Source organism: Amia ocellicauda, chromosome 2 (assembly GCF_036373705.1).
Source record: "Amia ocellicauda isolate fAmiCal2 chromosome 2, fAmiCal2.hap1, whole genome shotgun sequence".
Lineage (NCBI taxonomy): Eukaryota > Metazoa > Chordata > Actinopteri > Amiiformes > Amiidae > Amia > Amia ocellicauda.
In genome coordinates, this window is record NC_089851.1 from 13008804 (window position 1) to 13033452 (window position 24649).

The 24649-nt window shown below is 36.7% G+C and overlaps 1 protein-coding gene across 1 annotated transcript in view; it reads left to right on the plus strand.

The window, feature by feature from the left end:
* Nucleotides 1–21990: 21990 nt before the first annotated feature.
* The window catches only part of gnal2 (guanine nucleotide binding protein (G protein), alpha activating activity polypeptide, olfactory type 2), a 128549-nt gene continuing 125890 nt past the window's right edge, over nt 21991–24649 (plus strand). The window contains exon 1 of the mRNA XM_066719141.1: nt 21991–22733. Within this exon, the coding sequence (XP_066575238.1) occupies nt 22265–22733 (469 nt within the window). The 5' untranslated portion in view covers nt 21991–22264. The remainder of the gene's footprint in view (nt 22734–24649) is intronic.

The window sequence follows — 24649 nt, forward strand, 5'->3', positions numbered from 1 at the left end:
TGAAGAAAACAAATTGGCATTGACTGTATTAAAATGTGATTAAACAGAAAATTATGCAGTCTGCTTCATATATGATCATAATTGCATTGTTTTGCAATGTACAATATCAGTGTGCAGCAAAGATTTGGATGGAGAGACTTGTGTAAACACTTACATATCCATCCATTGTAAATATGAATCCCTAACCCTAGCCGAAACCCTAATCAAAGGTAACCCTGATGAAAGAAAAATCCTTCGTTGAAGTAATGATGCTCCCTTGGAAGCAATTACCAGCTGAGCCATAGTACTGGCCACTCTTGCCAGTCTTCCCCCTATGCCAGGACCACCCTCAGACCAACATCTGATGCATCTACCAGCACCAGGAACTCTCAACCAAACATCTCAGGACTTGCTGGGAACACAGGTAGATTCTTAGGGTGTTAAATGCCTTTTTGCACTCTTCATCCCACTTCACTAGGGTATGACTGTTCTTCCATAGCACACTGGTTATTGGAGCAGTGATGGTGGCACTCTGGAGATTAAAACACCTATACCAGCCCACCAAGCCAAGGAATGATACAATTTAATTCTTGGTTCTGGGTCTGGGACTGTTCCAGATGGTGTCGATCTTGTCAACCTGGGGTTGGATTTGACCTTTTCCAACAGTGTACAACAAGTACTGGGTCTCTTCTCATGCCCACTGGCACTTGTTTGCAACTTAAGGTCAGTCGTGCTTGATGGATCTTCCCCAGAACTGACCATATGTGCTGTAGTTGGTCCTGCCAGTTTACGCTGTATATGACAACATCATCCAGATATGCTGCTGCATACTCTTCGCATCCTCTAAGGACATTGTTCATCAGTTGTTGGAATGTTGCTTGTGACCCTTGTAACCCAAACGGCATTACCTTGAATTGATAAAGGCCAAAGGGAACTCTGAAGGCTATATTGGGCTTGGCCACCTCTGATAATGGTACCTGCCAATACCCTTTGCACAGGACCAGACACCTGCCTCCCATACAGAAGTTCAAATGGGGAAAACCTGGTAGAGGCTTGTGGCACTTCCCAAAATGAAAATAATAAAAATGGCAACCCCATTTGTCCCAATCCCTACCGGTATCAGTGTAGAACTTACAGAGCATGGATTATTGTGATTGGTTGAAATGTTCAAGTAACCCGTCACTTTGTGGGTGGTATGGAGTGGTCTTTATTCCCTGGATTCTCAATTCATGATTAAACTGCAAGATGAATTTAGAGGAGAAATGTGTACCCTGATCTGTAAGTATTTCATCTGGAATACCAACTCCGGAAAATAATTGAACCATGGAACGTATGATGGTAGTGATTATACTGAGCGGGAAGACTTCTAGGTACCTAAGTCACAAATAATGTATTTATGACCAACACTGCTCTCTCCCAGGGCACCTACTCTATCCATGGCCATCCTCAGGAAAGGGGTTTGAATTATGGGTAGTGACTGGAGGGGAGCTCTGTCTTTCTGTCGGAGTGGTTGTGTTTTTTGACACTCCGTGCATGTACAGTAGTAATCCTGTACATTCTTGAATAAGTTTGGTAAGTAGAAGTGAGAACTAATTCTGAGGTAAGTCTTCTGCTGACCTTAGTGACTGGACCAGGGGATGGTGTGTGCTAGATGGAGAACCAATTGTCTACAGAATGTGGGAACGATTAACCGGTTTGCTCCTTGACTGGCTACATACAGGATATTGTTCTGCACCTCGTACTGATCTTCACCTGTGACCTTGGCTTGACTGTTCTTTCTCAACCCTATAAAACAAGGGTTCTAACTTCCAGTTAGATTGCTGTAAGGCACTGATATTGGCTGGTAGTTTCCAAAACGATTGTGTAGGTTAGTTGTCCGGGGTGGGGGTGTCAAAGATAGGTGAACCTGCTATTTTGCAACTCACTGTAAATATGAAACCCCAGCCCGAACCCTAATCAAAGAAAAATCCTATTGGAAAGAATGACAATATCACTCAATGCATATGTGAAAATGTATTTTCACTCAACAACCAATCCGATGCAGTCTGCATCTGTAATTCATATATGATTGTAATTGCATTGTTTCATAGTGTACAATTTCACTGTACAGTAAATGTTTGGGGTACATGTGACCCATCAATTACGGACCTGTCCACACCAAACAGACAGATTAGTGAATATATGAGAGTAGATGGGGATCAAATATTGAAGCCTGGGATCTTGAACAATGCTCAAACAAGCTGAGGTACCTAATCTAATGTTTCTCTGCCATCACTGACAATCTGATTCCCATTAACGAGTTTTTTAACGGAAACATCATAAAGGAACTGATAGTTTCCCTCTTGAAACAGAGACAACAGAAGCACAAAAAGCAATGTTTTGAATACTGTGGTTGTATCTTAGATATGAAATTGTTTGAAACAGGCCTGTGAGTTTTAACTGCAAAATTATGCCAATCAATAAATTATAGATTTCAAGATAACAAAGATGATGATTTTTTTTAAGGGTACATTGATTAGCTGAACTATATATGCCGTATTTATATTAAACTAACAGCATGAAAAGTAAATAGCATAATAGCATAAATTAGATTTTCTTTATGTAACTGCTAATATATGTGTTCTACCAGGACTGATGAATAGCTGCATGCTGACAACTGTGTAATTGAATCACACATTCCAGGAATATGCAGTGTCCCTGAAACGGTAGTTATGTGAAGCAAGTTGAAGATTTACATCTGTGGGTTTGCAGTTCACATACCAAATGCTGGATCCGCTGAATTGCTTTTAGCTAATTCTCACAGAAAGGTGCACCTTGACAAAACTACAAAAATGTATGCCATATAAATATATAAGCAATAATATATGTGCTATATATCACACTGACTGCAAATACAGACTATTAAACCCTTAATAAACAATGGCAGAAACATGATATACTAATTGAGTTAACACTGAAATATCTAGTCAACAGTATAACCTGTTATTTGTTAAAGCCCTTTACTACTATATAGTTCAAACGTTGTCTTTTGTATTTCTCATGTACTGCTGATATCAATATGATTGATGTCTGTGCTATAAAATGAAAATGTGAAGAGCAAGTATTTTTGTGTACATGTTACTGCAGCTCAAGTAAACAACTGCACCTGCACCTTTGTTCAACTAATGTCATTGTTTCTACCAAACAGAAATGAAATGTTAACAAAGCAATAAAACTACTCTGCCATCTAACCAACAGCCAAATTCAATCAGCAGTTCTGAATTTTATGAAGAAATTTGTTCATTTTCAACCAACGATTTAAGATTTAAGATTTTAAGTTCAAGTATCCTGAATATAGTGGACTCTACGTTACAGAGATCAGTTCTTTGCCTTTTGCTTTGTACAGTCAATATAATATGGTTACTGTTACTGTAAAAGGATTATGTGTGGTAGTTTTGTAGCTGGACAATTTTGAACAACTTATCTCCTGAACTGGCACTGCCTGTCTAGAGCATGGGCTGTGGAAAGTATTACTTTACACAAACACAGGAGTGGAAAGAGACATTTCATACAGTTGGTTGTTTGTTGACATTTTGTTTGTATGAAACTGTTTTCATAAGACATAAGTAACATAAATTAACATTCAAATTGCTTACACAGGGTTTTTCACAGCTGTAAAGCAAGATCTATGTTCAGCGGGAGCTCAGTAACTGTAATCAGAGAGGGGTCTAAAAACATTACTGTTCTCAAAGTGGATAATCTGTCTCTACTGGTGCGGAAGTTGCACGTGTAAATGTGATTATTCTCAGCATATTGTGGCAAAACAGTTTATTGATTGTTTGTGAAATCCATAGCAGTGCTTTCAATGATCATATGAAAGCACTTCAAACATTTTGAAACTACATAAGTACACACATATAAGTGTAATGATTAATTTTATTTAAATGCTAGGTTTTATTTGCTCATTGCTTTACAGAATCTGATTTTTTACATGTACTATATAAAAATCTACTGAACCAAAAGGGATTTTTGATTTATTTTTTTACATCCGTACATTTGTTTGTTATGTCCTTGAATGTATGCGTGCTTTAGAAGACATCAGTGGGAGTTCCCCAGTGACTCAACCGGTAAGAGCCTCTGTTTGGAGTGCAGGCTATGACCTACAGCTCAGACTTTGATGGCTTGAATCTGTTCCTCAAGGGACAGCACACAACTGGTCTAGAACAGTTGACCAGGATATCTCCAGCCTACCATACAACACTGTAACCCTGTGAATGCATGTGTGTGTGATGTCTACATTAATTGTATGGCCGACTACCAAACTGTTGATTATATACACTTGTATGATGTAATTTGGCTTTTTGATTGTTGATCCTGGAGGATGCACCCTTGAATAGGTTGAAGTATGTAAGTAGTTAGATAGTTTCTCAACAATCTCTTTCTTGTTCCCAGATTAGCTGACGCTCAGGGAATATTGTTATCAATGCGTCAAGTCAGTGGTTTATGACAACATTGCACAAAGCCAAATACATTTTAAAAGGTAATTCAAACAGTTTTATTTATAAGATTGTGTAGTAATCCAGGACTTATCCCTTCTCAGATGTTATCTCTGAAGAATGCAACTCTTTCCCTGAGGTCCACAAGGTAAGGGTTCTTGGGAATTGGAGGCTTGTCAACTTGTGTTGGTAAAGGATCTATCTCTTTTTATGCAATTACTTTTGGAGCTGCCTTTCATTTCACCTTAGATGTTGTTGTGCCATTTTATCCTATAATGTGCTCATGTAAGTGCTTTCATGTTAAATCTTGCCTCTGGGTCATGCCTGCAAATGGTCTCTAAAACAACATGCACTTAAGGTACATAAAAAACACTTAATACAAAAAAAATACAAATTAGAGATATATGTGTTGTCCATTGTAGTGCATCCTGTTCCTATGATTTATTTTATGTTTGTAGCAGGGCTATGCAGTATAAGGCATATTAAAAAAAAAAACAATCTGGCTGAGAATATAAGAAACCTCAATTGGACAGCATTCATTGCCTTTGAAAACATTACAGAAAATCAACCAATAATTCATAATAAATACATTCTATTGAGTGCATGCAAATACATGGTGAATATAGAGTTTTTCAATATTGGCACAGTTAAGCACATAACAAGTCAGTCTGATTTTGACAAAAATTAACTCACTGGTGAATTCCAAAACAGCCATGCTGGAAATGGAGAAATCACTCTAAAGACCCTTAACACTTTGCCATTTTTTATTAAGAATATATTAATTGTTTTCATAGTTAAATATTTATTATTATATAACATCCTCATCTAAAACATTTACAATGTCCCGCTCTACCATGGGACTATATTAGCCCAATAAAACCATGCATTATTGAACACTGTTTACCCATCTGGCGTGTATTTCCTTTCACATGCACTTTATGCAGAAAGCTTTTAAACACTACTAAGACTTTTCAGTCATTCTTTTTTGTAGATGTTTTTGACTGCACAACAACTGTAAGAATCTAGCCCTCTATTCAAAGGCACAGTGTACCTCAAGACTGGTACATTAATGATATTCTGGTGAATCCACTATGAATGAACTGGTTTTGACAAGCTATGAACAGGAAAGGGAAAATGTCCTTGATGTCAGTTGTGGCCAGTTGATGTCCCTATGAGAAAAAGGGTGATTTTCAAAGCACCATGCAGATTCCTAATTCTCAAAATAAGCAGATATGGCTGACATTGATCAAACTCTGTGTACCAAGACAACAAATCCTTTCAAATTATATCCTTTGACTAATACCTTGTTTTATAAGTTCTGAAATAAGCCAAACAAATTGCATGGTTTCAAACTATAATTTAGCACAATGTATAAACATATTTTTAAACATATTAGCATCTTTTTTACATAGGGTGGGTTTGCTTCTAGTAAAATCTATGTAGTAGTAGCACTGTTTTTCTACCTATTATTTGTACATGTCTTAAAACATTTATATATTTTTCATGCTCAAATATGGATTTTGTATATAATGAAATGTCTGAATTTATCTCAACCATAAAGAGACAAGATTACTTTTTGAGGAATTTTAAAAGTTTGTTTGCACACCCTAAAACCCATTAAGTATTAAAGTTGTAAAGATACAAAATGAGAAAACATTATTTTAATATTATTACAACACCCACATTTTTATTGAAAACATCCTTGTGTCCTGGTTTCAAAACTGTTGTGGTTAGCAGTTTGTTTGGAAATGTTATGATCCCAAGTTGTCCATGTTATCCACTGGGAGATGTACCCAAGGGAAGTAATTTTAAGTACCTTGAAGCATTAATGAAAGCTGTCATAAGGACCTGAGTGATGCTAATGTACAGGAGTGTTGTTCTAATAAAACATAGGGTGATGGTTGTTTTCCAAAACCTCAAAAGCATGATAGATTGAGCTTCTAAGATTGATGGTTAAGTTTATGGAAAGTCAGCAGAAAGTGAACCTTTTTAGCACATCTTCCATTACAAGAGCTCACCTCTGCTGTCCACACTAATGTAACAATAATTTGGTTTAATTTGCTTTAATAATACTCAACAATGTGCTTTCTACTGCAGAAAATATTCTCCTTAATTGGTGTAGAGTTTCTTGTAAGTTCTTTCCCTAAAACATAAGTATTGGATATCAAACAACATTAATCATGGCAATTGTGTTAGCAACCAGTCATGTAGATACAAAATTGTTCAGTGTGCCAGTTTATGATGTGTTTAGAATTGTATTTTGAGAATGTATCTATTCATGAGAGCATTATTTGGCATACTTTTCCCATTATCTACTTTCCCAAAAAATTAACTGTGTTTGTCCTTCTAAGCAAAGTGTAATGGAATTTCTCAAAGGTTTCTCAGATGTTTAATAAAACGATTGTTATAACAAACTCTATTGAGAATACCTATGGTCAATTGAGTGCAATATCGTTATTATTGTAAATTACAAACTTATGGAAAAAATGCATCATATGTGTTCTGTTTATGGATATATATTCAGCATATTTTAATACCATGTATTCAAAATAATATTTCAGATAATATATTTCAGTTATATTTAATGCAGTACATTTTACAATTATGATAATATGCATGTTCACCTTTTGTTGCCTTATAGACTGGAATTAAAATGCATTTAAATCGTTTTCTTCCCCATTTATCTACCCATCTTATCCCACAATTTTCAACTGAAATAAATATTCTAGAAATGTGTAGACAATTCATTAAAAATAAAAACTCAACTATCCTGGTTGGATGTCAACACCATTTGTAATAGCAATCCTAAATTAGCTCAGGTGTAAGCAATCAACTTCAGAATCTCACACCATGTTAAGTGGCCTCCACCTGTGTTAAATTGCAGTGAATCACATGATTTCAGGATAAATTCAGCAGTTCCTGTATGTTCCTTCTGCCGGGTAGTGCATTTCAAAGCAAATCAACCATGAGCACCAATGAGCTTTTGAAAGAACTTCAGGACAGAGTTGTTGAAAGGCACAGATCAGGGGATGGGTATAAAAAAAAATTAAAAGACTGGTCAAAGTGTGCATGTGACAATATCCCGAACACTCCACCAATCTGGTCTCAATGGTACTCAAAAAATCCCACCCTGAATGTATGAACAAGTATGCAAAACAAATAAACTGAGATTCGGTAGCCATGAGTTAAAATGTTTTGTGTTACCATATACGTTTAATATTTTCATAAAATAAGCTACATTGAGTAGATTTGTTAAATAATGCATAAAGAAATATGACGCATTCTAATTTCAAGACTGTAATGACTAATGAGGACCCAAAACATTAAGAGCAGGGAGACCTGCTGTAGCTTTTTGAAAAGATAACCAAGCAAATCAGTGATTTCAAAGAAGCAAAAAGACAATATTCACAAGCAAAATGTACTGATTTAGTTGCTTCCTGACCTTTTAAAAACATTTTTACTACTTCTGACAAGCACGCACTGAATGTCAATCTGCCAAAAGAACTATTTATTTACTTGCTTCCTCTATTTCAGCTTGCATGCAATAATCGCTTAATTAATTTTGCTGTATGTTTTCAATGCTGACCCACACTGTGAAAGTTTGATGAATCAGCATAAAAAATAACACAAAGGACCATATATTCAAAAACCAAGGTTAGTCCAGTTGAAGGCCCACTGAGTAAAAACATAGATCAGATAAACTTGCCAAAGCCACTTCAAAGTCTAATGGAGAATATAAAGAAGGTCGGAAGTTCCCATGAATGTGGTTGAATTTTCATTTAATTAACCATTTGTTTAAAAACTATTATAATAAAAGGGAATTGGAGCTGTGTGCTGCAGTTTCCACAGGCTGAAATTCTGGCTCCTGAACAACTGGACATAAAAAAAATAATCATTATTAGTAGGAGTATTATAGTAGTTGCTGTCCATTTATAAGCAGTTTTAAAATATATACGATTTCGAAGGGGACTTTGCTTGTCTTATACACTTGTTGAGACACCTTTACTGACAGATAAAAAAACACAGACTGAATTATTTTATATGTACAAGATTCCTAAACAAAGATGGTCTCTATGTGGTTTTGAAAAGTTACACCACAAAATGTGTTTTAGTTTCTCTGTCTCCGGCAGTGGTTTAGTGATTCATTAACACAGAATGAATACAGGCCAGACATGATTCAAATATGTTTATTTTTAACAGGCCAACAGTAAAAAAAAAAAATCTTTGAAAATGCTTTGAGATTGAACCATTTCTGTTGGACACAGGGTGCACAGATAAGCACTAAGGAAGTGATGAAAGATTCTGGTATAAATGTCGCATGCATAGCTTATTTTTCTCATCTGTAGTTTTTACTGGCATTAGTATTATTTTACTTCTGGTAATTGGTCTGACGAACAAAGCTCTTTGTTTAAGAGCTCAGAGAGGCTATAATTACTGTTACAAACAACTGATTTTCCAACCCATTTCAATGACTGCTGCTCTCTATACATTAAATATTAAGTATTTGATGACTAGCAAAAAACATGCAAATGCTCCAAGTAGGAAAGACCAAATAATACAAGGAAAGACAAACAGCTGATTTTGTTTTGGTGATATCCAACAGAAACAAGGAGAAGTGTCAAACATTAACAAAGATGCTGCAGGTTCCCAGCATACCCATCACGAACAATGAAACAAGAAAGTGTCGGAAGGGAATAGAGACATGTCCACCAGTGAAGGCTGTCTCTCAAACCAGGCAGTCAGACTTTCATGTATGAATTTGTGTTTTGATTGCTTGTAACACAGTGCAGAATTTATATGGTACACATGAACAGCTTATGCTGTACAATTGAGTTTTTGCTCGGGGAGGCATGGGGGGGTGGGTATTTAATTTAAGGTAATTAAAAATGTATACAATGTATAAAACTAATATATGATCATCTGCAAAGCTATTGTTAATGACAGTTTCCTTGCATATTGAATAACCAATACCAGAAATAGTGTCCAGAAAGGGAGTGTTGAGGTTGTAGATTTACAGTCTGAACTGTGTGCCTTGAGTAGGACGAAGAAATACACTGTGATTATGGTAATAAATTACAAAGTAAAATCAGCTGGAATTCAAAACAGACATTAGTTTATGTTCATCAGTTTTAAACTTTCTGTTGAATGACTAAATTATGACTAAAAAGCTAAGCTCTTAATTTTTCAACATTATACAGACAAGTCTTATATTCATTGATAATATCTCAGCACATAAAAATAACATTACGTTGTTGCGCTCACTTCTAAATATTGCAGTGTGGAACAAATCAAAACAGCCCCGAAATATAATAGAAAGCTCTTAAAGCCATTATGCCTAATCAGGCTGCATGTATTGAAAGCCTAAAGAAACATTATTGTTATACTGTTACCAATCAATCAGCTAATGGCAGTTCCTTATTCCTTAGAATATTAATCAATGTGAAAAGTTTCCTGTTTCCTAATGATTATGTATATATATATATATATATATATATATATATATATATATATATATATATGTACGTATTAATGTCAATTTTAAAAATCTTAACATATACCCTTGAACCATTTATTCCCAGACATTTATTTATTTTAATAAAGCAAAATACAAATATCAGTATAATTTGTCTTATTTTCAGAGATACTATCTCAAACCTAGTTAATGTATGCTGTTGGACAAACAGGGATCTCCAAGACAATAGCAAATTATATTGCTAAAATGTCCCAGTATGACAGACACTGTAATTTACTCTAAGAAGATATATTGAAAATATTACTACAAATACATGAACAGTTTTTCTTTACTTGTTATTTGGTATTAGCAGGACCTTTTTTCAATTGTAAGTCAATCAACTGCTATGCCCTGGATGTCCCTATACAGCCACTCCAGATATAGTGATCAAATTTACAATTAAGAAAGCAGCACATTATGCTATGACTAATTAGAAAAAAAAACGAATTATGATTAATCTTTTTTTTTGTATTGCTATAAACCAGCTAGTAAACTGGAACATTCAAATAATTAAATTACACATTCTAAAAAATAATATTGAATAAGATGTACTAGTCATAAAGGGCTGCATGTCCCTTTAACTAACTTTCCATAGCTGCTGCCACTTATCAACATACCAATGTGCCAATGCAATACGATTACTAATTGAAATGATTAAAGAAATTGGGAGAATATTCATCAATAAGTGCTTTAATTAAGCACACCTTGCTGTGGGAGGAATGAACTGCAGCCTAAGAACATAGGTCACATAAATGCAGTGCCCTAGATATTAGTCGTATATACTTCTCTAACAATTTATGGAAGCTAAAAGAAACTCTGCACATCCCTAGTAACAACCACACATCTATATATAGAGATCAGTGGTAACAACTAGCAGGTATGTTAAAGTAACTCTGAGATATCCTCTGCTTTGAAGTATAATAGTGCCCCCTGTAGGTGTGGAAAGGAACTTTTCCATACGTTGTTTATGTCTCCATTAATATTTAAGACATATATTATATTTATATTTATGCATTTATTTTTAATTTACAATGTTTTAACCTAAAAGGATTGTAACCAATGAAAATCTTTATTTTGATGAGATTTGATTTTAATGCTCAGCTTTGTTCTCTTCATTTGGTGCAAACTGCCTCAAAACACAGACAAATATAATATTTTAATGCAAGAGCAATATGTTTGTGTGTGTGCTTTAACACATCTATTGCAAATGTTGCACCTTCAATCTTGATCAAATACAATTAAGTCGTGTTCTAACATCTTAACTTATTGAAGCTAGGGCTTAGACTTATTCAGGACTGACCTAATCATGAATTGCAAAGACATCGAAATACTAGAAATAGTAGAAAGTGTAGCCGTTCATAAATCTAATATACTTTTCTTTAATGTTCTACCAGCAATGCCTGTCTCTAGGTATCAACAAGGGCAGACAGTACAGAGACCGTTAACACAAGAAAAATGTCTAGTTCCTTCTTTTGTTTGTCTGTTTATTACAGCAGAAAGAGACAGACATTGTTCAGATGGATCTGTGTTTATCTTCCGCAGGACTTAGAAATATATATAAAGCACATTGGAGCCACAGACTTGTACTTGAATTCATCACGAGAACCTGTGGAGTTTCCAGATCTCAGGCAGATAGAGCTTGAAAGGCAATCTTTCACCCTGCTCAGGAGATAGGAGGATTCCTGGTATTGAGAGAAGCAAGGAATGTCAGTCGGGAACATTGTGATGCTCACTTAGAAGCTTTGTTTCCTTAGTTTCTATGGGTAGCGGAAAGAATGGTGAGTTAATCTGCTATGCCACATATCCCATGCACAGCTCTAAGCAAACTTCCAGGTCAGGCATATCTGCTGAGTAAACTGTATACTACAATGTCAGTATAACCTTATGATTTCCCATTTTTAAATAATTATGTGTTTTACTTTGATATATCTGATGTCCATTTTTTGGGGGGGAAAGGCCTAAGCTTAAGGACAGACACTTTTACGACCACTGTGCAGCATTTTAAGACAGAGAGCTCTCTGTTGTGGTCAAATGCAGAAACAAGGTGGTGCCGGACAGACGCATATCATTGTGTGTGTCTTTGGCAGAGACTTGGGTGGAATTTGTGTTTCATAAGGGGAGTCATGACTGATATGTTCAGATTCACAACGGGAACACTGATTTCATAGAAAAGAGGTTTTCTCCCGAATCAGGTGTGAATACTTATATAAGCTTGCCAGAGCAGAGTGTAGATAGGCATGTACACTTTTTGAGTAGGATGGTACTGTGTGCAAAGTTTAGGGCTAATAAAAGGTCATCTGGTCCTTTATTAACCTGTATTGTCTGGCCCAGCGATTCACTGGAGGCTCACTGATGAGGAATTCTACAATGTGAAGCAGTTAAGAAAAAATAATGAGATACACCTGAGATTCACTTGATTGAGAGGTCAAGATATGGATACAGAGGAATCAATTGAACGGGTGTCTCCCAGAGACCTCTGTGTACATCGCACACTTTAAACACTGAGTTTAAAGTAAATACTGAGTGTAACCTCAGTAACCAGTAACCTCAGTCAAATCCTTGTAATTCAACAAAACAGGGAGCTGATCTCACACTGGTTTTATTCCTCCCATCTGCAGAAATAAACATTCATGGCATCTTAAGGTAACATAATTGGCGCGTCTCACTGAGAGGCCAAAACCTCAATTTTCTTTAGAACTCATCAGCACACCATGCATAATTGATACATACCCCTGAGTAAAATATATGCAATATATTTAGCTGAAGAGAGGACCTGTGCGTACCTTCCCACTCTACACACCACCACGACCACAACCGCAAATACCATGCCTTAAAGCAATAAGCCCTCCTGAGGAGTCAACTAGAACCTTCAGCAAGAGCCGATATGGTATGATGTGTGCGTGTACCTGTGATCATGGCTCATTGAGGTCCAGGTTGAAAGTGAAATTCAACCTGTAGACCTAAATTAAACCTTTCTATATATTGTTATCAAATGAATCCCAGTCCCAATCCTAGAACAGTCTAAGTAATATTTTTGTATCTCAAAGAAAATTCTAGTTTTGAAGAATATGGCAAGTGTCATTTTCTGTATTAATCAGAGGAGAAGGTAATTTGTACCGAATATTTACCATTGTTAGTGGTGTAATGAATTATTCTTATTAGAAGTTCCTTTAAGTGTTATGGCAGAAATGAGAAAAATAAAACAAAATACTTCTGGGCTCAAAATGGTTAATGTCCCCCAATTGAACTGCTCAGACACTTGTCTGCCATATTTGTTCAAATGGGCCGTTGTTATCTCAGTTTTGAGTACTAAAAGTCATATTAAATCAGCTGGATTTTGCTTACTGTGTATTGTGTCCTTAGACCTATGAAACAACAAAAGAAAACAATGTCTCTTTTCAGTTTGACTTTCCTTTTCAGTGGGATCATTCTGTAATTGATACAATGGTCATTCCTTGTTTTTTATGGTTGATCAAAGTGGGTAGGGGTTGCTCAGATTTTCACTTGCAAAATTACAACAGAGGGTTGTCAAATGCCGGCAACTTTTGTATTATACAGATATGAGGCTAAAATGTACTGTACTAAATATGTTTGACATCTGATTCTGAACTGTATCTGATCACCAGATGTATCTGCTGATGATGTTGCAAGCAGCGCGGCAGAGTTTCACATTTCTCTGAAGTGATGACTTGAGGCACCCATTCCAATCAGCGCTTTATTCCTGCCTCTGCAGTGGGACTGAAGATGAAGAGGATCTTGACAGACTGGGATTTTTCCAGGGTCACATCAGTTGAGAAGCAGGCCACAGTGAATCCCAGCGCACTGCCTGATTTCACACAGCGCGATCATCTGCAGCCTGGAAAATGTGTTGCATATGTATATGGCAAGAAAGAGATATTGGAAGTATTGTTGAGTGTGCTGATTAACACAGTTGAACAGATCCATGAAGTGATGCCAGGAAGGAAGCTCTCCTGCTCACTGGTATCAGGTAGAGATCAGTGCTGGGGGCCATTCCAGGATATCGTCCGTTTGAATAATGCTCCTGAACTAAAGGGACAAAGTGCCTGTAGGACAAAGTACTAAATAGAGAGAAATTGTAACTGATGTTTAAATATGAGTGCTCATATAACTAATAATGCTGTACTTTTTGGCTGAATGAGTTTACATTGGCAGACGCTATTGTAATAATTGGTTTAAAATAGTGTTTGTGTAAATAAAATGATACATACATACAAGTATCTGCTCCATCTAGTGAATCATTTGCATTAGTGGTAGTGTAAATTATATTTTAAGACATAATAGGTATAGGTTTATTACAACAGAGATTGCCCTTGTGTTGTGTCAACTGTGTCTTATCTGTGCTGTCAGGTGTGCAGCAGAGAGTTTTGCTGAGTCACACGAAGTGGACGGTGACGTGGGCGTTGGGCAAGTGGGCCAAAGTGAAATCTAAGACTGAGCTCCATTTTCTACATGATTATTTGTATCTACTTTGGCACATTTCTGGAAAACTAGCCAAGAGAGTGTATACTATAGATAGTATTTTAGTCTGTTTTTTTTTCCACTTCCCATTAATATTTCAAGCACTTTCTGTCAAATAAAATCAATGAGACTTTTGTATCTTGTAATGCTTTTTTTTTTACCACAGTTTGCAATATTTTCCAACAACCGATATCTAAGATTACTATGTGCTGGAAAACCACACAAAGATACAAATATCGCTTTATTTAATCAATAATTCTATTTCTTAACTACACTTCCTTTTGGAAAGCGCAATAGTGACCAGTGTGATCAAGCGTTGTCTTCATCAATGTGTGTTGAGTGTGAAAACATGAATAATACTTGCTCAAAAACATCACTCTTTTGCCATGCCAATCTTGATATAATTAGACACCATTTGCTCCACTTGTGGGGGATTAAAGGTACAGATATTTTTAGAAGATGTCAGTGGGAAAATGAATGTATTATCTTAACATTCAACTAATAACATTGTTGTCCATTAGTTATGAACCAACAACCCCCCAGTTGTACATTAGGAATATCCCTGGTTTAAGTCACGTCAAAGCCCCTTAACACAGCAGGCTGCAACTGTATCTTTCACGGGTTCTGTATTTCTGTAATATATCTCATGGAAGAGTCCACCAGAGAGCCTTATTTTAGGCCTCATAAGCTATGCCATTGATGGGATATTGTTATGGTTTTCCGTAAGCCATTCCTTCAGCCCCACTCCAATAGCTTTTCCAATTAATGTTATAATCAGGGTAATTTTAAACTGACTTGACTCCAGAGAACATGTCTTTTTTTATAGCAGCCTGGCTACTTCATCTGGACCTCTCTTCCCCTTTGGGTTGTATTTATTGATCTGGCTGTACTGCAGATAGACCTGTGCTTGAGTAGTCCATCCACTTGGACAATAGAAGGAAGTAGGAGGCAAATGGGCTTAATGACATGTCACAGTCCGAATGAATAATGTATAAGGTTAATCCTCCATTCACTAAAGGCTATCAGTCTCCCTTTAATGTATGAAGTAACCATTTATCAGGTTTTAAGATTTATTATTCTGGGCCTAGCACTAATGTGCTTTCTGAATATCATTAATATTTTAAGAAGAAAATCATCAAAAGACAAGGCAAAAATCTAGGGTTTTCTGCTTGTCTCTTTTATTTATGTTTCTTTTAGGGTTTTATGAAAAGTTGTTGCTTTGGGGAAATCTATACATTTAGGTTTTGATGCATAATGGGATGTGGGTTTATAGTTCAATAGTTTGGCTGATTCAGGATTTATAGTCCCTTATTCACTTTCAAAGAATGTCAGCTTTCTTATCAGAGGAACACGCCCTGCTACATAGTGTTAATTCTTTGTGCTGCTGAGACATCAAGTGAAATGTAAACTTTTCGTTTTTTCCAACATCACTGCACTGGCGCCTTATTAGGGAAGAGAAACCGATTGCGCCTGCATATAGACATAAGTACCCAAGTACATTATTGATCATAAAAAAAAATCTATCTCCTTCCCTTTGTACAAATGAAAACCTGTTGCATTAGGGAAAGCATTTCACCTTCAGATTCATACAGAACTGAACACTGTGATCTTAAGCTGAGCAAGAGTTCTTGTAACAAAATGGAACTCCTAAGAAATGAATTAATACTTTCACACAATTCAATCAAATCACACAGCTGCAGGACAATACTTAATTTTATTTTGTAAGTCATTTACCCTTACAATTTCAGCAGCAGTGTTTAAATGTGATGTTTGTGTAAGTCACAATATAACAAATACATTGTTTCATGCAAAATACAGACTGGTGATTATACATGCAGAAATATTTAAATGATTCAATGGACCCCATCCTGCATTGTGGCCCTCAAGAGCTGGATTTGAAGCACACTGATCCAGGGACTGATAGCGAGTGACATCGGCAATTATGATGAACATATTTCCTGTAAATAGAAATTCAGTTTACAATAAAATACAATTTGTTTGTCTCGGATTGATATATCTTTTGAGATCCCACGGCCTGCTGGGATACATACATGCACACGTACAGCATTACTGTAGGGCTGTAATGTCTGGTGCTCATGAAAATCAATACTTTTATTTTTGGTTGTTTGCAGTTCTTGACTGCCACCTGCTGGCTGCAGCAAAGACGCTAAATCTGACATGGAACAACTGAATTTAAATGAATATTGTTTTCTGTTTAAAACAATATTCGCCCCAGGCACCAGGTATTACTCCTCAAATAGCCTCAAGGATTATAAGCATGTATCATATTGAACATACTCATTCTTCTACGAGTCCAGCAAGTGCAAAAATAATGCTTTCCTCTAACTCCCAACTTCATAATCCATGGCAAGAAAACTTGAGCAACTACTGTCTAATGCAATAATTCAAAAACTAGGTGTTTTAGTTTTTTATTATCAGATTAAAATACCACCTTACCTTGGTTCCCCCCCAAATGTAATCCACTCTAGCTATAGGTACTATTTAATGTGGCAGTATAATCAGAAGGTGCTGTTAAATACCATGTCGATAGGTTCCACAGAGTACGTTTTCCTTTGCAATCACTCTTAACAGTTTGGCCAGGGAAGTTCAGTGGTCACAATTCAGTTATTGCACAACATCTTAGTGGTTTAAAAGACAATTACTTCTACACACCTCACCACTCCAGAGTATTACGTGCTCAACACAGAAAGGCATCTTTTAAACGCATCCTTCTTGTACTGATATAACAGCAAATACTGTCTGTCCTATTGTGCTGGTGTGCAGCCTGTAGGAACATGCATATCTATACTGCCAGGGCCTACCTGAATACTTATCTGGTTTCCTTCACATGGGGGCACCATTGTCAACTTTGCAGATATATGGCAAAGCACTAATTACACTAGGATTGTTAAAGCCTGGTGTTAGCAACTGCTTAACAACTAAGACAAAGGTAAAACCTGTGCATAGAGCTTAAACATAGCTTAAACTATTATTTACAATCATGTGCATTATTTCAAATAAAATGTAATATAGTGAATATGTGTTATATACTTCTTTTATATATTGCATTTGAATAACTGTTTCCTTCAGAAGGTCACCCACATTACACTTTTTTGTTGGTTGCTTAATTGGTGGCTTAATTATGTTTAGTGTGGTTTAGATACATCTTAATAGTGGTAAAAAGATCATTGCAATATAGATGTGCTTTCTCCCCGCGGTGCGCAGGATACTCACTGGTCGATGCAGATTGAACAGCTGCCTGCAGTGTTGAAATAAAATGTTCAGGTGTAATGTAATACCTGAAAATGTAGGGGCTTTAAAATTGATCATATTTAATCTAAAATTAAATCCAGTTAAATTGATAAAGAAAATAATCAATGCAATATATTAAATAAATGAAATTAGTTGTATCTACATTTCAATATTATGAAGAATTGTGTGTTTGTTTTGGATTTTAACATATATATATATATATATATATATATATATATATATATATATATATATATATATATATATATATGTCAATCCACTGCTGGATGAAGGCCTCTGCAAGATATTTCACTTGCTTCGATCTACAGCATCTCTTTCTATCTTCCCAAACCTCTAGGTCTTTTCATCTCTTGGGATCCGTTCAATATTATTATTTTATTATTTATGTATTATTTATAGTTTCCTTTGTCCATATATATATATATATATATATATATATATATATATATATATATATATGCCTAATTAATAATGTATATCTATATTTTTAAACATGACAGAATACTGTAATGTAATCTACATTAAATGAAGGACATTACAAAAATGCAAAGTGGTGACATGAAATGTGAGGATTTATCCACAAGATGGCACAGTCTTTTATTTTTGTATTATTGTTACGTCATGAAAATATAACTATATAGATCATAACTGCGTGTTCAAAGTTTTCCAACTCCGAGGTATTCATTGCCATAGGTGACTTTTATTGAAGCCAGACCTCAGATCCGTCCAGTCCTATTGCCACACCTTTTGAGCTGTAAGGAACTAGCCTCGCACTTTCCAGGTAAAGTACATTGGTTAATAATTAACAGAAGAGTGAAGAGAGGTGTGTTTTGAAGACATGATTCAGATAAGAAACACATCATTTTCTTTGCATTTTTGTATTAAACATATTAACAAACCAGTGGATTTCAATCACTTTGCGACATTCAGAGCCTAGAACAATTCAAAGTCGGGTGCCTGATTAAGATGTAAATGTCCAATGCATTGTTTATAAGTTTAATATATTTTATTTGTTTGTTTAAAAGCTATACACTTTTTTTTCTGCGCATACAGACAACATTGTGGTGGTCTTAAGTTACCGAAAAATAAATATACTCTATAAAAATAAAAATATATATAAGTATTATGCTTAGTAATCACACAATCAAAGTTTTAGCATTGTTCAATCTATAATTATCACGGCTACAGCCCAGCACTCAGTCTAGCACTTCCACTTTCCCCCACTAGAGGTCACAATCGCCCTTCCTTACCAGTCACTTCTCCCAGCGCCCTTCATTCAATCAATCAATCAATCAATCAACATTCCTGAACACCATGTGCACTTGTTCAATCACCCTCAGCTCCCATTCGCTCTGCACTCCCAACTTGGTTTCTTGCTTCCCTCTGCTCCACATATAAACCCCTGACTGGCTCTGACACTTCGTGAAGTTTTATCTGTGTCACATCTCTGAGCATGCCACCACCATATGTCTTTTTTGTATTACTGTTCTGAAAATGTTACTGTAATGTAGCCTACTGCATTGCAATTTAGATTGCACAACATTTAAGTGTACACTCTCAGCATGGTGATACTGTAGCTTTCGACTTCACATAAAATATACGTTGTATTTAATACTGAGACATTAAACATGTAAATGTATCCTTTGCATCCGATGTTGGTACATAGACATTGAACACTGCTTATTTTACCTCACATGATTGTATAAATCTCCCTTTATTTGTATTAGAAAGTTTGGTAGCCTACAATTTTTCCTAAATTGACCTTGTCTTAATAAATACAGTTTGGACGTGTTTAATGGCAAAACAAAATTTCAATTGAAGTTTTGTCCAGCTGTTTCCTTAGATGTCAAAGCATGATCAACTATCAGTATGCGTCAGTTAATAATGTAGATCACATTCTTGCTCTTGTTTTTAAGGATCCAGAAATATATAATTATATAACATGCACAAAGCTTTTATTATTATTATTATTATTATTATTGAATCATTCAACAGGCAAAGCATTTATTATGTATAGCCAACTTTATTATATAATTTCTTATTACAAAAAGAGTTTTGGCACAATCCTGGCCTTTTGATAACGATTAATTTAAGTCATGATAATGATATGTCTGTCAGTGGTAGCTAGGGTAATTTGGTAAACAATGTTATCTTCATATGTGCAAAGGTTCGTTGCCATAAATATAATTCCACATTTACATCTACACATCTACATGTATTATCACTTTATATCTGTTCATTTTAAATTAAAGCAATTGAAAATTAACTGGGAGAAAGGGGACGGATTAATTATGTCTGTGTACAAATGTATGAATTATGGTATAGCTGAAAAACACTGAAGCATGTGTGTGTTAATTATATAGAAATCAATACTGTGACAGTCCAAAGTTTACACCACCCCTGTCTTAACTGGAATCTTCAGTTTTCTATTGGCTGAATCAGAGTTCAGTCAACTCTGAAGATATATAGCTGATAAATAATATAGCTGAATGAAAAATGGTTATTAAACTAAATGAATCACCAATGAATTACCAAAATGTACCTTTAAAAACGGTGTAACAGAACATTAACAATTTGTTTAGTGTTATTAAAGGACTTGATTGATTAAGAAATCATTCGGCCACCAACGTCAATAAGGAAATAAAAATATTTGTTTTAAAGATTAAGTAAAATGCCTATCCAAATCTCTCGCTTTCAGAATGAGTAATCCAAACACCCGCCAAGGTTAGAGACTGTGGTTTAGACTGGTGGAATTGTGAAACGCTTATCTAATTCCCAATTGGATTTTATTGTATGCATCAGACAACCACAAATGCAACTGCACACGTTTTAACCGGTCATTTCTGAGAGATCTAACAGAGAGCTGGCGGGATAGTGTGGCAAACTCCCCTTTAGTGTGTCATGGGACCCCTTAACTTTTACACCCATGTGACATTCCACTCAAACTGCAAATCTCTGATCAAAAATTATTCTCTTCATGGGATCCCTCTTCAGGTCCCAGATGCATTGGAAACCCGTTTAGCTTTAGTTCACCTTCACTTGAGCCCTTCAGATTTTCTTGAATCTTGATTACTTGTTGCTAGAGTGAAAAAATGAACATTTCAGAATAGCCAAAAACATTGACGGTCAGAACGTTATTTACTTGTTCTAAATGCAGTAATATGTACCTAAAGCAATATTTCCCTGGTGCCTTGGGTCATATGTTATCAATGTTTGTCATGAAAAGGAACCGTTCATTAAGTGCAAGAATCCAGTGACCAAATTAACCTACGCAGTTCTAGCCCTGGTTGCACTTTCCTTTTGTACTGTGTACTTAGTATTTCCTGGTATTACTTGACTGTTAAGGGAACCGTGAGGTGGGGCTCAGAATAAATAGACACTGTGTAATTTCGTAAAAAATAAAAGGGAAAATGTTATAGCATTGTGGTAGTGGTGTTGGTGGAAGTGTTTAATTAGATTGAACGTCATGAATTAAGTCAGATAGGTTGGACTTGGGATCTGTAGGAGATAGGACACTGTATGCATATATGCCCTATTTTCAATACATGCAAATATGACAGAAATCACTACAGTAAACCTCTGCTGTGTGGTGTGAGGAGAAAACCACAGACAGCGGGGGAGGATGGAGAGATCCTCTGCAATACATTGCATCATATACAACCACAACCCAGGCAAAGCATTAAAAATCACTGTTGAGGTGGGCAGTTTTACTGTTTTACACATTGGGACAGGCTCTGTATTTAGTAGGCCTGTAGTGTTGTCCCCACCTCCCCACAGCACAAAGAAATGAGTGCGTTGTTGATAAAATCCCAATTATGCCAGGAGCCTACCAAACAATTAACAATACCGGTGTGAAAGTGTCCAAAACCCACCACCACATCTGTGCGATAAAATGACTGTACCTCTCCGGCCTTTCAGCTCGGATCAGGCAACACCCACATGTGTGTGTCTCTGTGTGTACACATGACCATCACACAGCCAGCACGCTTACTCTTACATACGCACACACTTGCATAATATGACGGCCAATTGCTTGAGCATGGTAAACTCCCTCGTACATTGGGGTAAAAAGTAATGATGTGGTGCTTTATAGCGTTGGGGTGTCATTCTGGGGCAGGGAGTGCTATGTTTTTAGAGAAGTCCAACACTGTCATCTGATGTCCTTGAGAAACAAAACTGTCCTTCCTGTCGCCCGGTATTATACTCCCTTGCTGCTGCCAGCGCTTTTCAGGGGGGCGCTTTTGGCTGATTTACGGTAAGGTGGACCAGCAGTGTCCACTGAGCGATCAGGTGATCCGCCAACTAGGAACACAAGCTGACTGACTGGAGAAAATGCAAAATGGCATGTAGCAAATGTGAGGGCATAATTTACTCACCTTTTCGACCCAAATGTGGATTTAATTCCTATTTTTGGAGCTACCGTGTGATCATGAAGCGCTGAACCTCGGACTTGGGTTGTCTAAGAGAAGGCGTCTTTTTAAAAAAAAATTGTTTTATGTTTTATAGAAATACATTTTAAACAACAGATATAGGAAAATATTAAAACATGGGGTTGTGCTACAGTCTGCGTCCGCGGCTCTTCGGCGAGCCCAGCGGCTCCATCTCCAATGCTACTACCTCGGACTCGGAGCAGCCGCCCGACCCCACCGTGCCGCTCCGCGCTGGGGACCTGCGCCACGGAGACACGGGGGGATACGGCGAGACGGTGCCTCTCCGCCGTGGGGACGCCGGCAAGCTGTCCGCCGGGGACCTCCGCCGTGGGGACACCAGCGTCGACGGAGTGCTGATGCAGAATGGAGGTGGCGGAGGAGGCAGGAGCGCAGGACCGGACCGCAGCCGGCAGCTGCAGCTGCTGCAGAAACACAGCACCCAAAAGCAGCAGAAAAACTGGGACAAACTGCGGGTGGAGGAGAAGGAGGCCGAGAAGGAAGCGAAGAAAGTCAGTAAAAATATCGACCGGGCTCTGAAGGAGCAGAAGCGGGAATATAAGCAGACGCATCGGCTGCTGTTACTGGGTAGGTGTCAATGCATACTGCCTGTGTGGCGATGGTCGGACGTTGAATGGTACTGGTTTTGTTGCGTGTGTTTCCAGTGATGAATAATTTCTGTGCACGTTTCATTTAGCAGACTATTTTACTTTGTCACAACAGTTCAAGTAAATGCATGTTAAGCACTAACTCTAGCAGCTTTGTGTCCGCCAGGGAAGACGCAGGAGTGTCCTCTGAGCTGGGCTGTCCCACCCTTGTCCGGCCGGGCATTGATGCTGCTGTCCGCGGCCGGGGCTGGGACAGGGGTCGCCCAGCTTGGGTTTGTTCAAGCAGGCAAATGCTATCATTAAAAAGCACAAAACACTCTGGAGATTTAAAACTTCAATCTACATTTAGTAAGCAGTGTATTGCAGGAATGAATATTTCACACTTTCTATAAAATAATTGTAATCAGACGTTTGAGGTCTTGACCGGGAGATTCCCACTGCCCAGGGCCCCAGGTTGACATTGCACCACCTTTTTATAGCCTCCTATGTTTGTGACTGAAACAACTGAACCAAGATATTACTTTATCTGTTATTTGACCTTTTATTAATTATCCCCCTACATTTCCAATAGCAGTGATTAGCCTTTAACTGAATTTGAATTCCTAAAATGTTTCAAACAGTAAATCTTTAATATATATATATATATATATATATATATATATATATATATATATTATATTGTTATTAGCCTACCTTAAGAGTTGAGATGGTGATTTACCGAAACACTAGTGTTGAAATTGAAGTATGAAAGAAAAATGAATATACATTTAAAGGTATAGTACATATCACTCAGTGGTAAGCCCATACATTTGGAAGGACTTGCACACCCTATGCATAATCCATTAATGTTGTTGTAACTTGACTTGTTAAATTGTGTTGCTAGTCAACAGATTTAATTAAGTACATTATATGTATTGAAGTACTTAAAATCCACCTTGTCTGAGAATAGTTGATACCTTTACCATCACATATCAATGTTATAAATGATGTTCTGAACCTCATTGGAACAATACCTGGAGAGCGTAGGCTCAGTTTTTTACACTAAGGTGCTTGTGAGTCAGAAAAATAATCTTCTTGACATTAGCCTTATGTAGTCACAGCTGTCTTGATTCATTATTTAAGAGTGTGGTTTCTAAATAGTAATAATTCTTCTAGAAAAGTGTGATAGGTTGCAGGAATTCAAGTTGATTAAGAGTTTCCTCTTACAGCATTAAAATCACAGTAATTGCAAAATGGTGCATTAAGTCACACTTTACTGCTTAATGAATAACCCCCTTAATCTCATCAGGACACAAGTTTCACGTTGTGGACGTTACTGTCATCCTCTTTAACCTAAATTCAGAAATACAATTGACAGAATGAAGCCCACACCAAACCCAAAATAGTCCACTGTACTCACCGATTACGTCAGTCTGTGTCAAATCAACCAAAATCCACAAGAGTTTGGTTTAGCTGATACTTGGTGTAGTGGAAGATAAAGGTAAGATATGAACTCCAGGGCTTAAATGCACACATCATTATTAATATTTGCTGATGGGCACCTTTTTTGTAGGGAGTGGCTATAGTAAAACAATACATGTTTAAAATATGTGATAATTCAAAAACTGGAAGTGATTTCAAGCCCTTGTCTATTTGTAAATGAACAAGATATTTGTTTTAAATTGCTTTGGAGTGTAATCATTTGTTTGACATTCTGTGTGCAGCACTGCCATTGTCTACCTATTGTACTTTATTGTCATCACATGCCACATTTTCTACAAACCAGGATTGTTTATATACCATTGAAATGTATATTCCTAATGTCTGATGCCTCCAGTATGCCATAGACTAATGTCCCCGTGACCTGAAAAAATAAACAAATCCTCAGCTGTCTGCTGTCCACAGGCATGGAGTAGT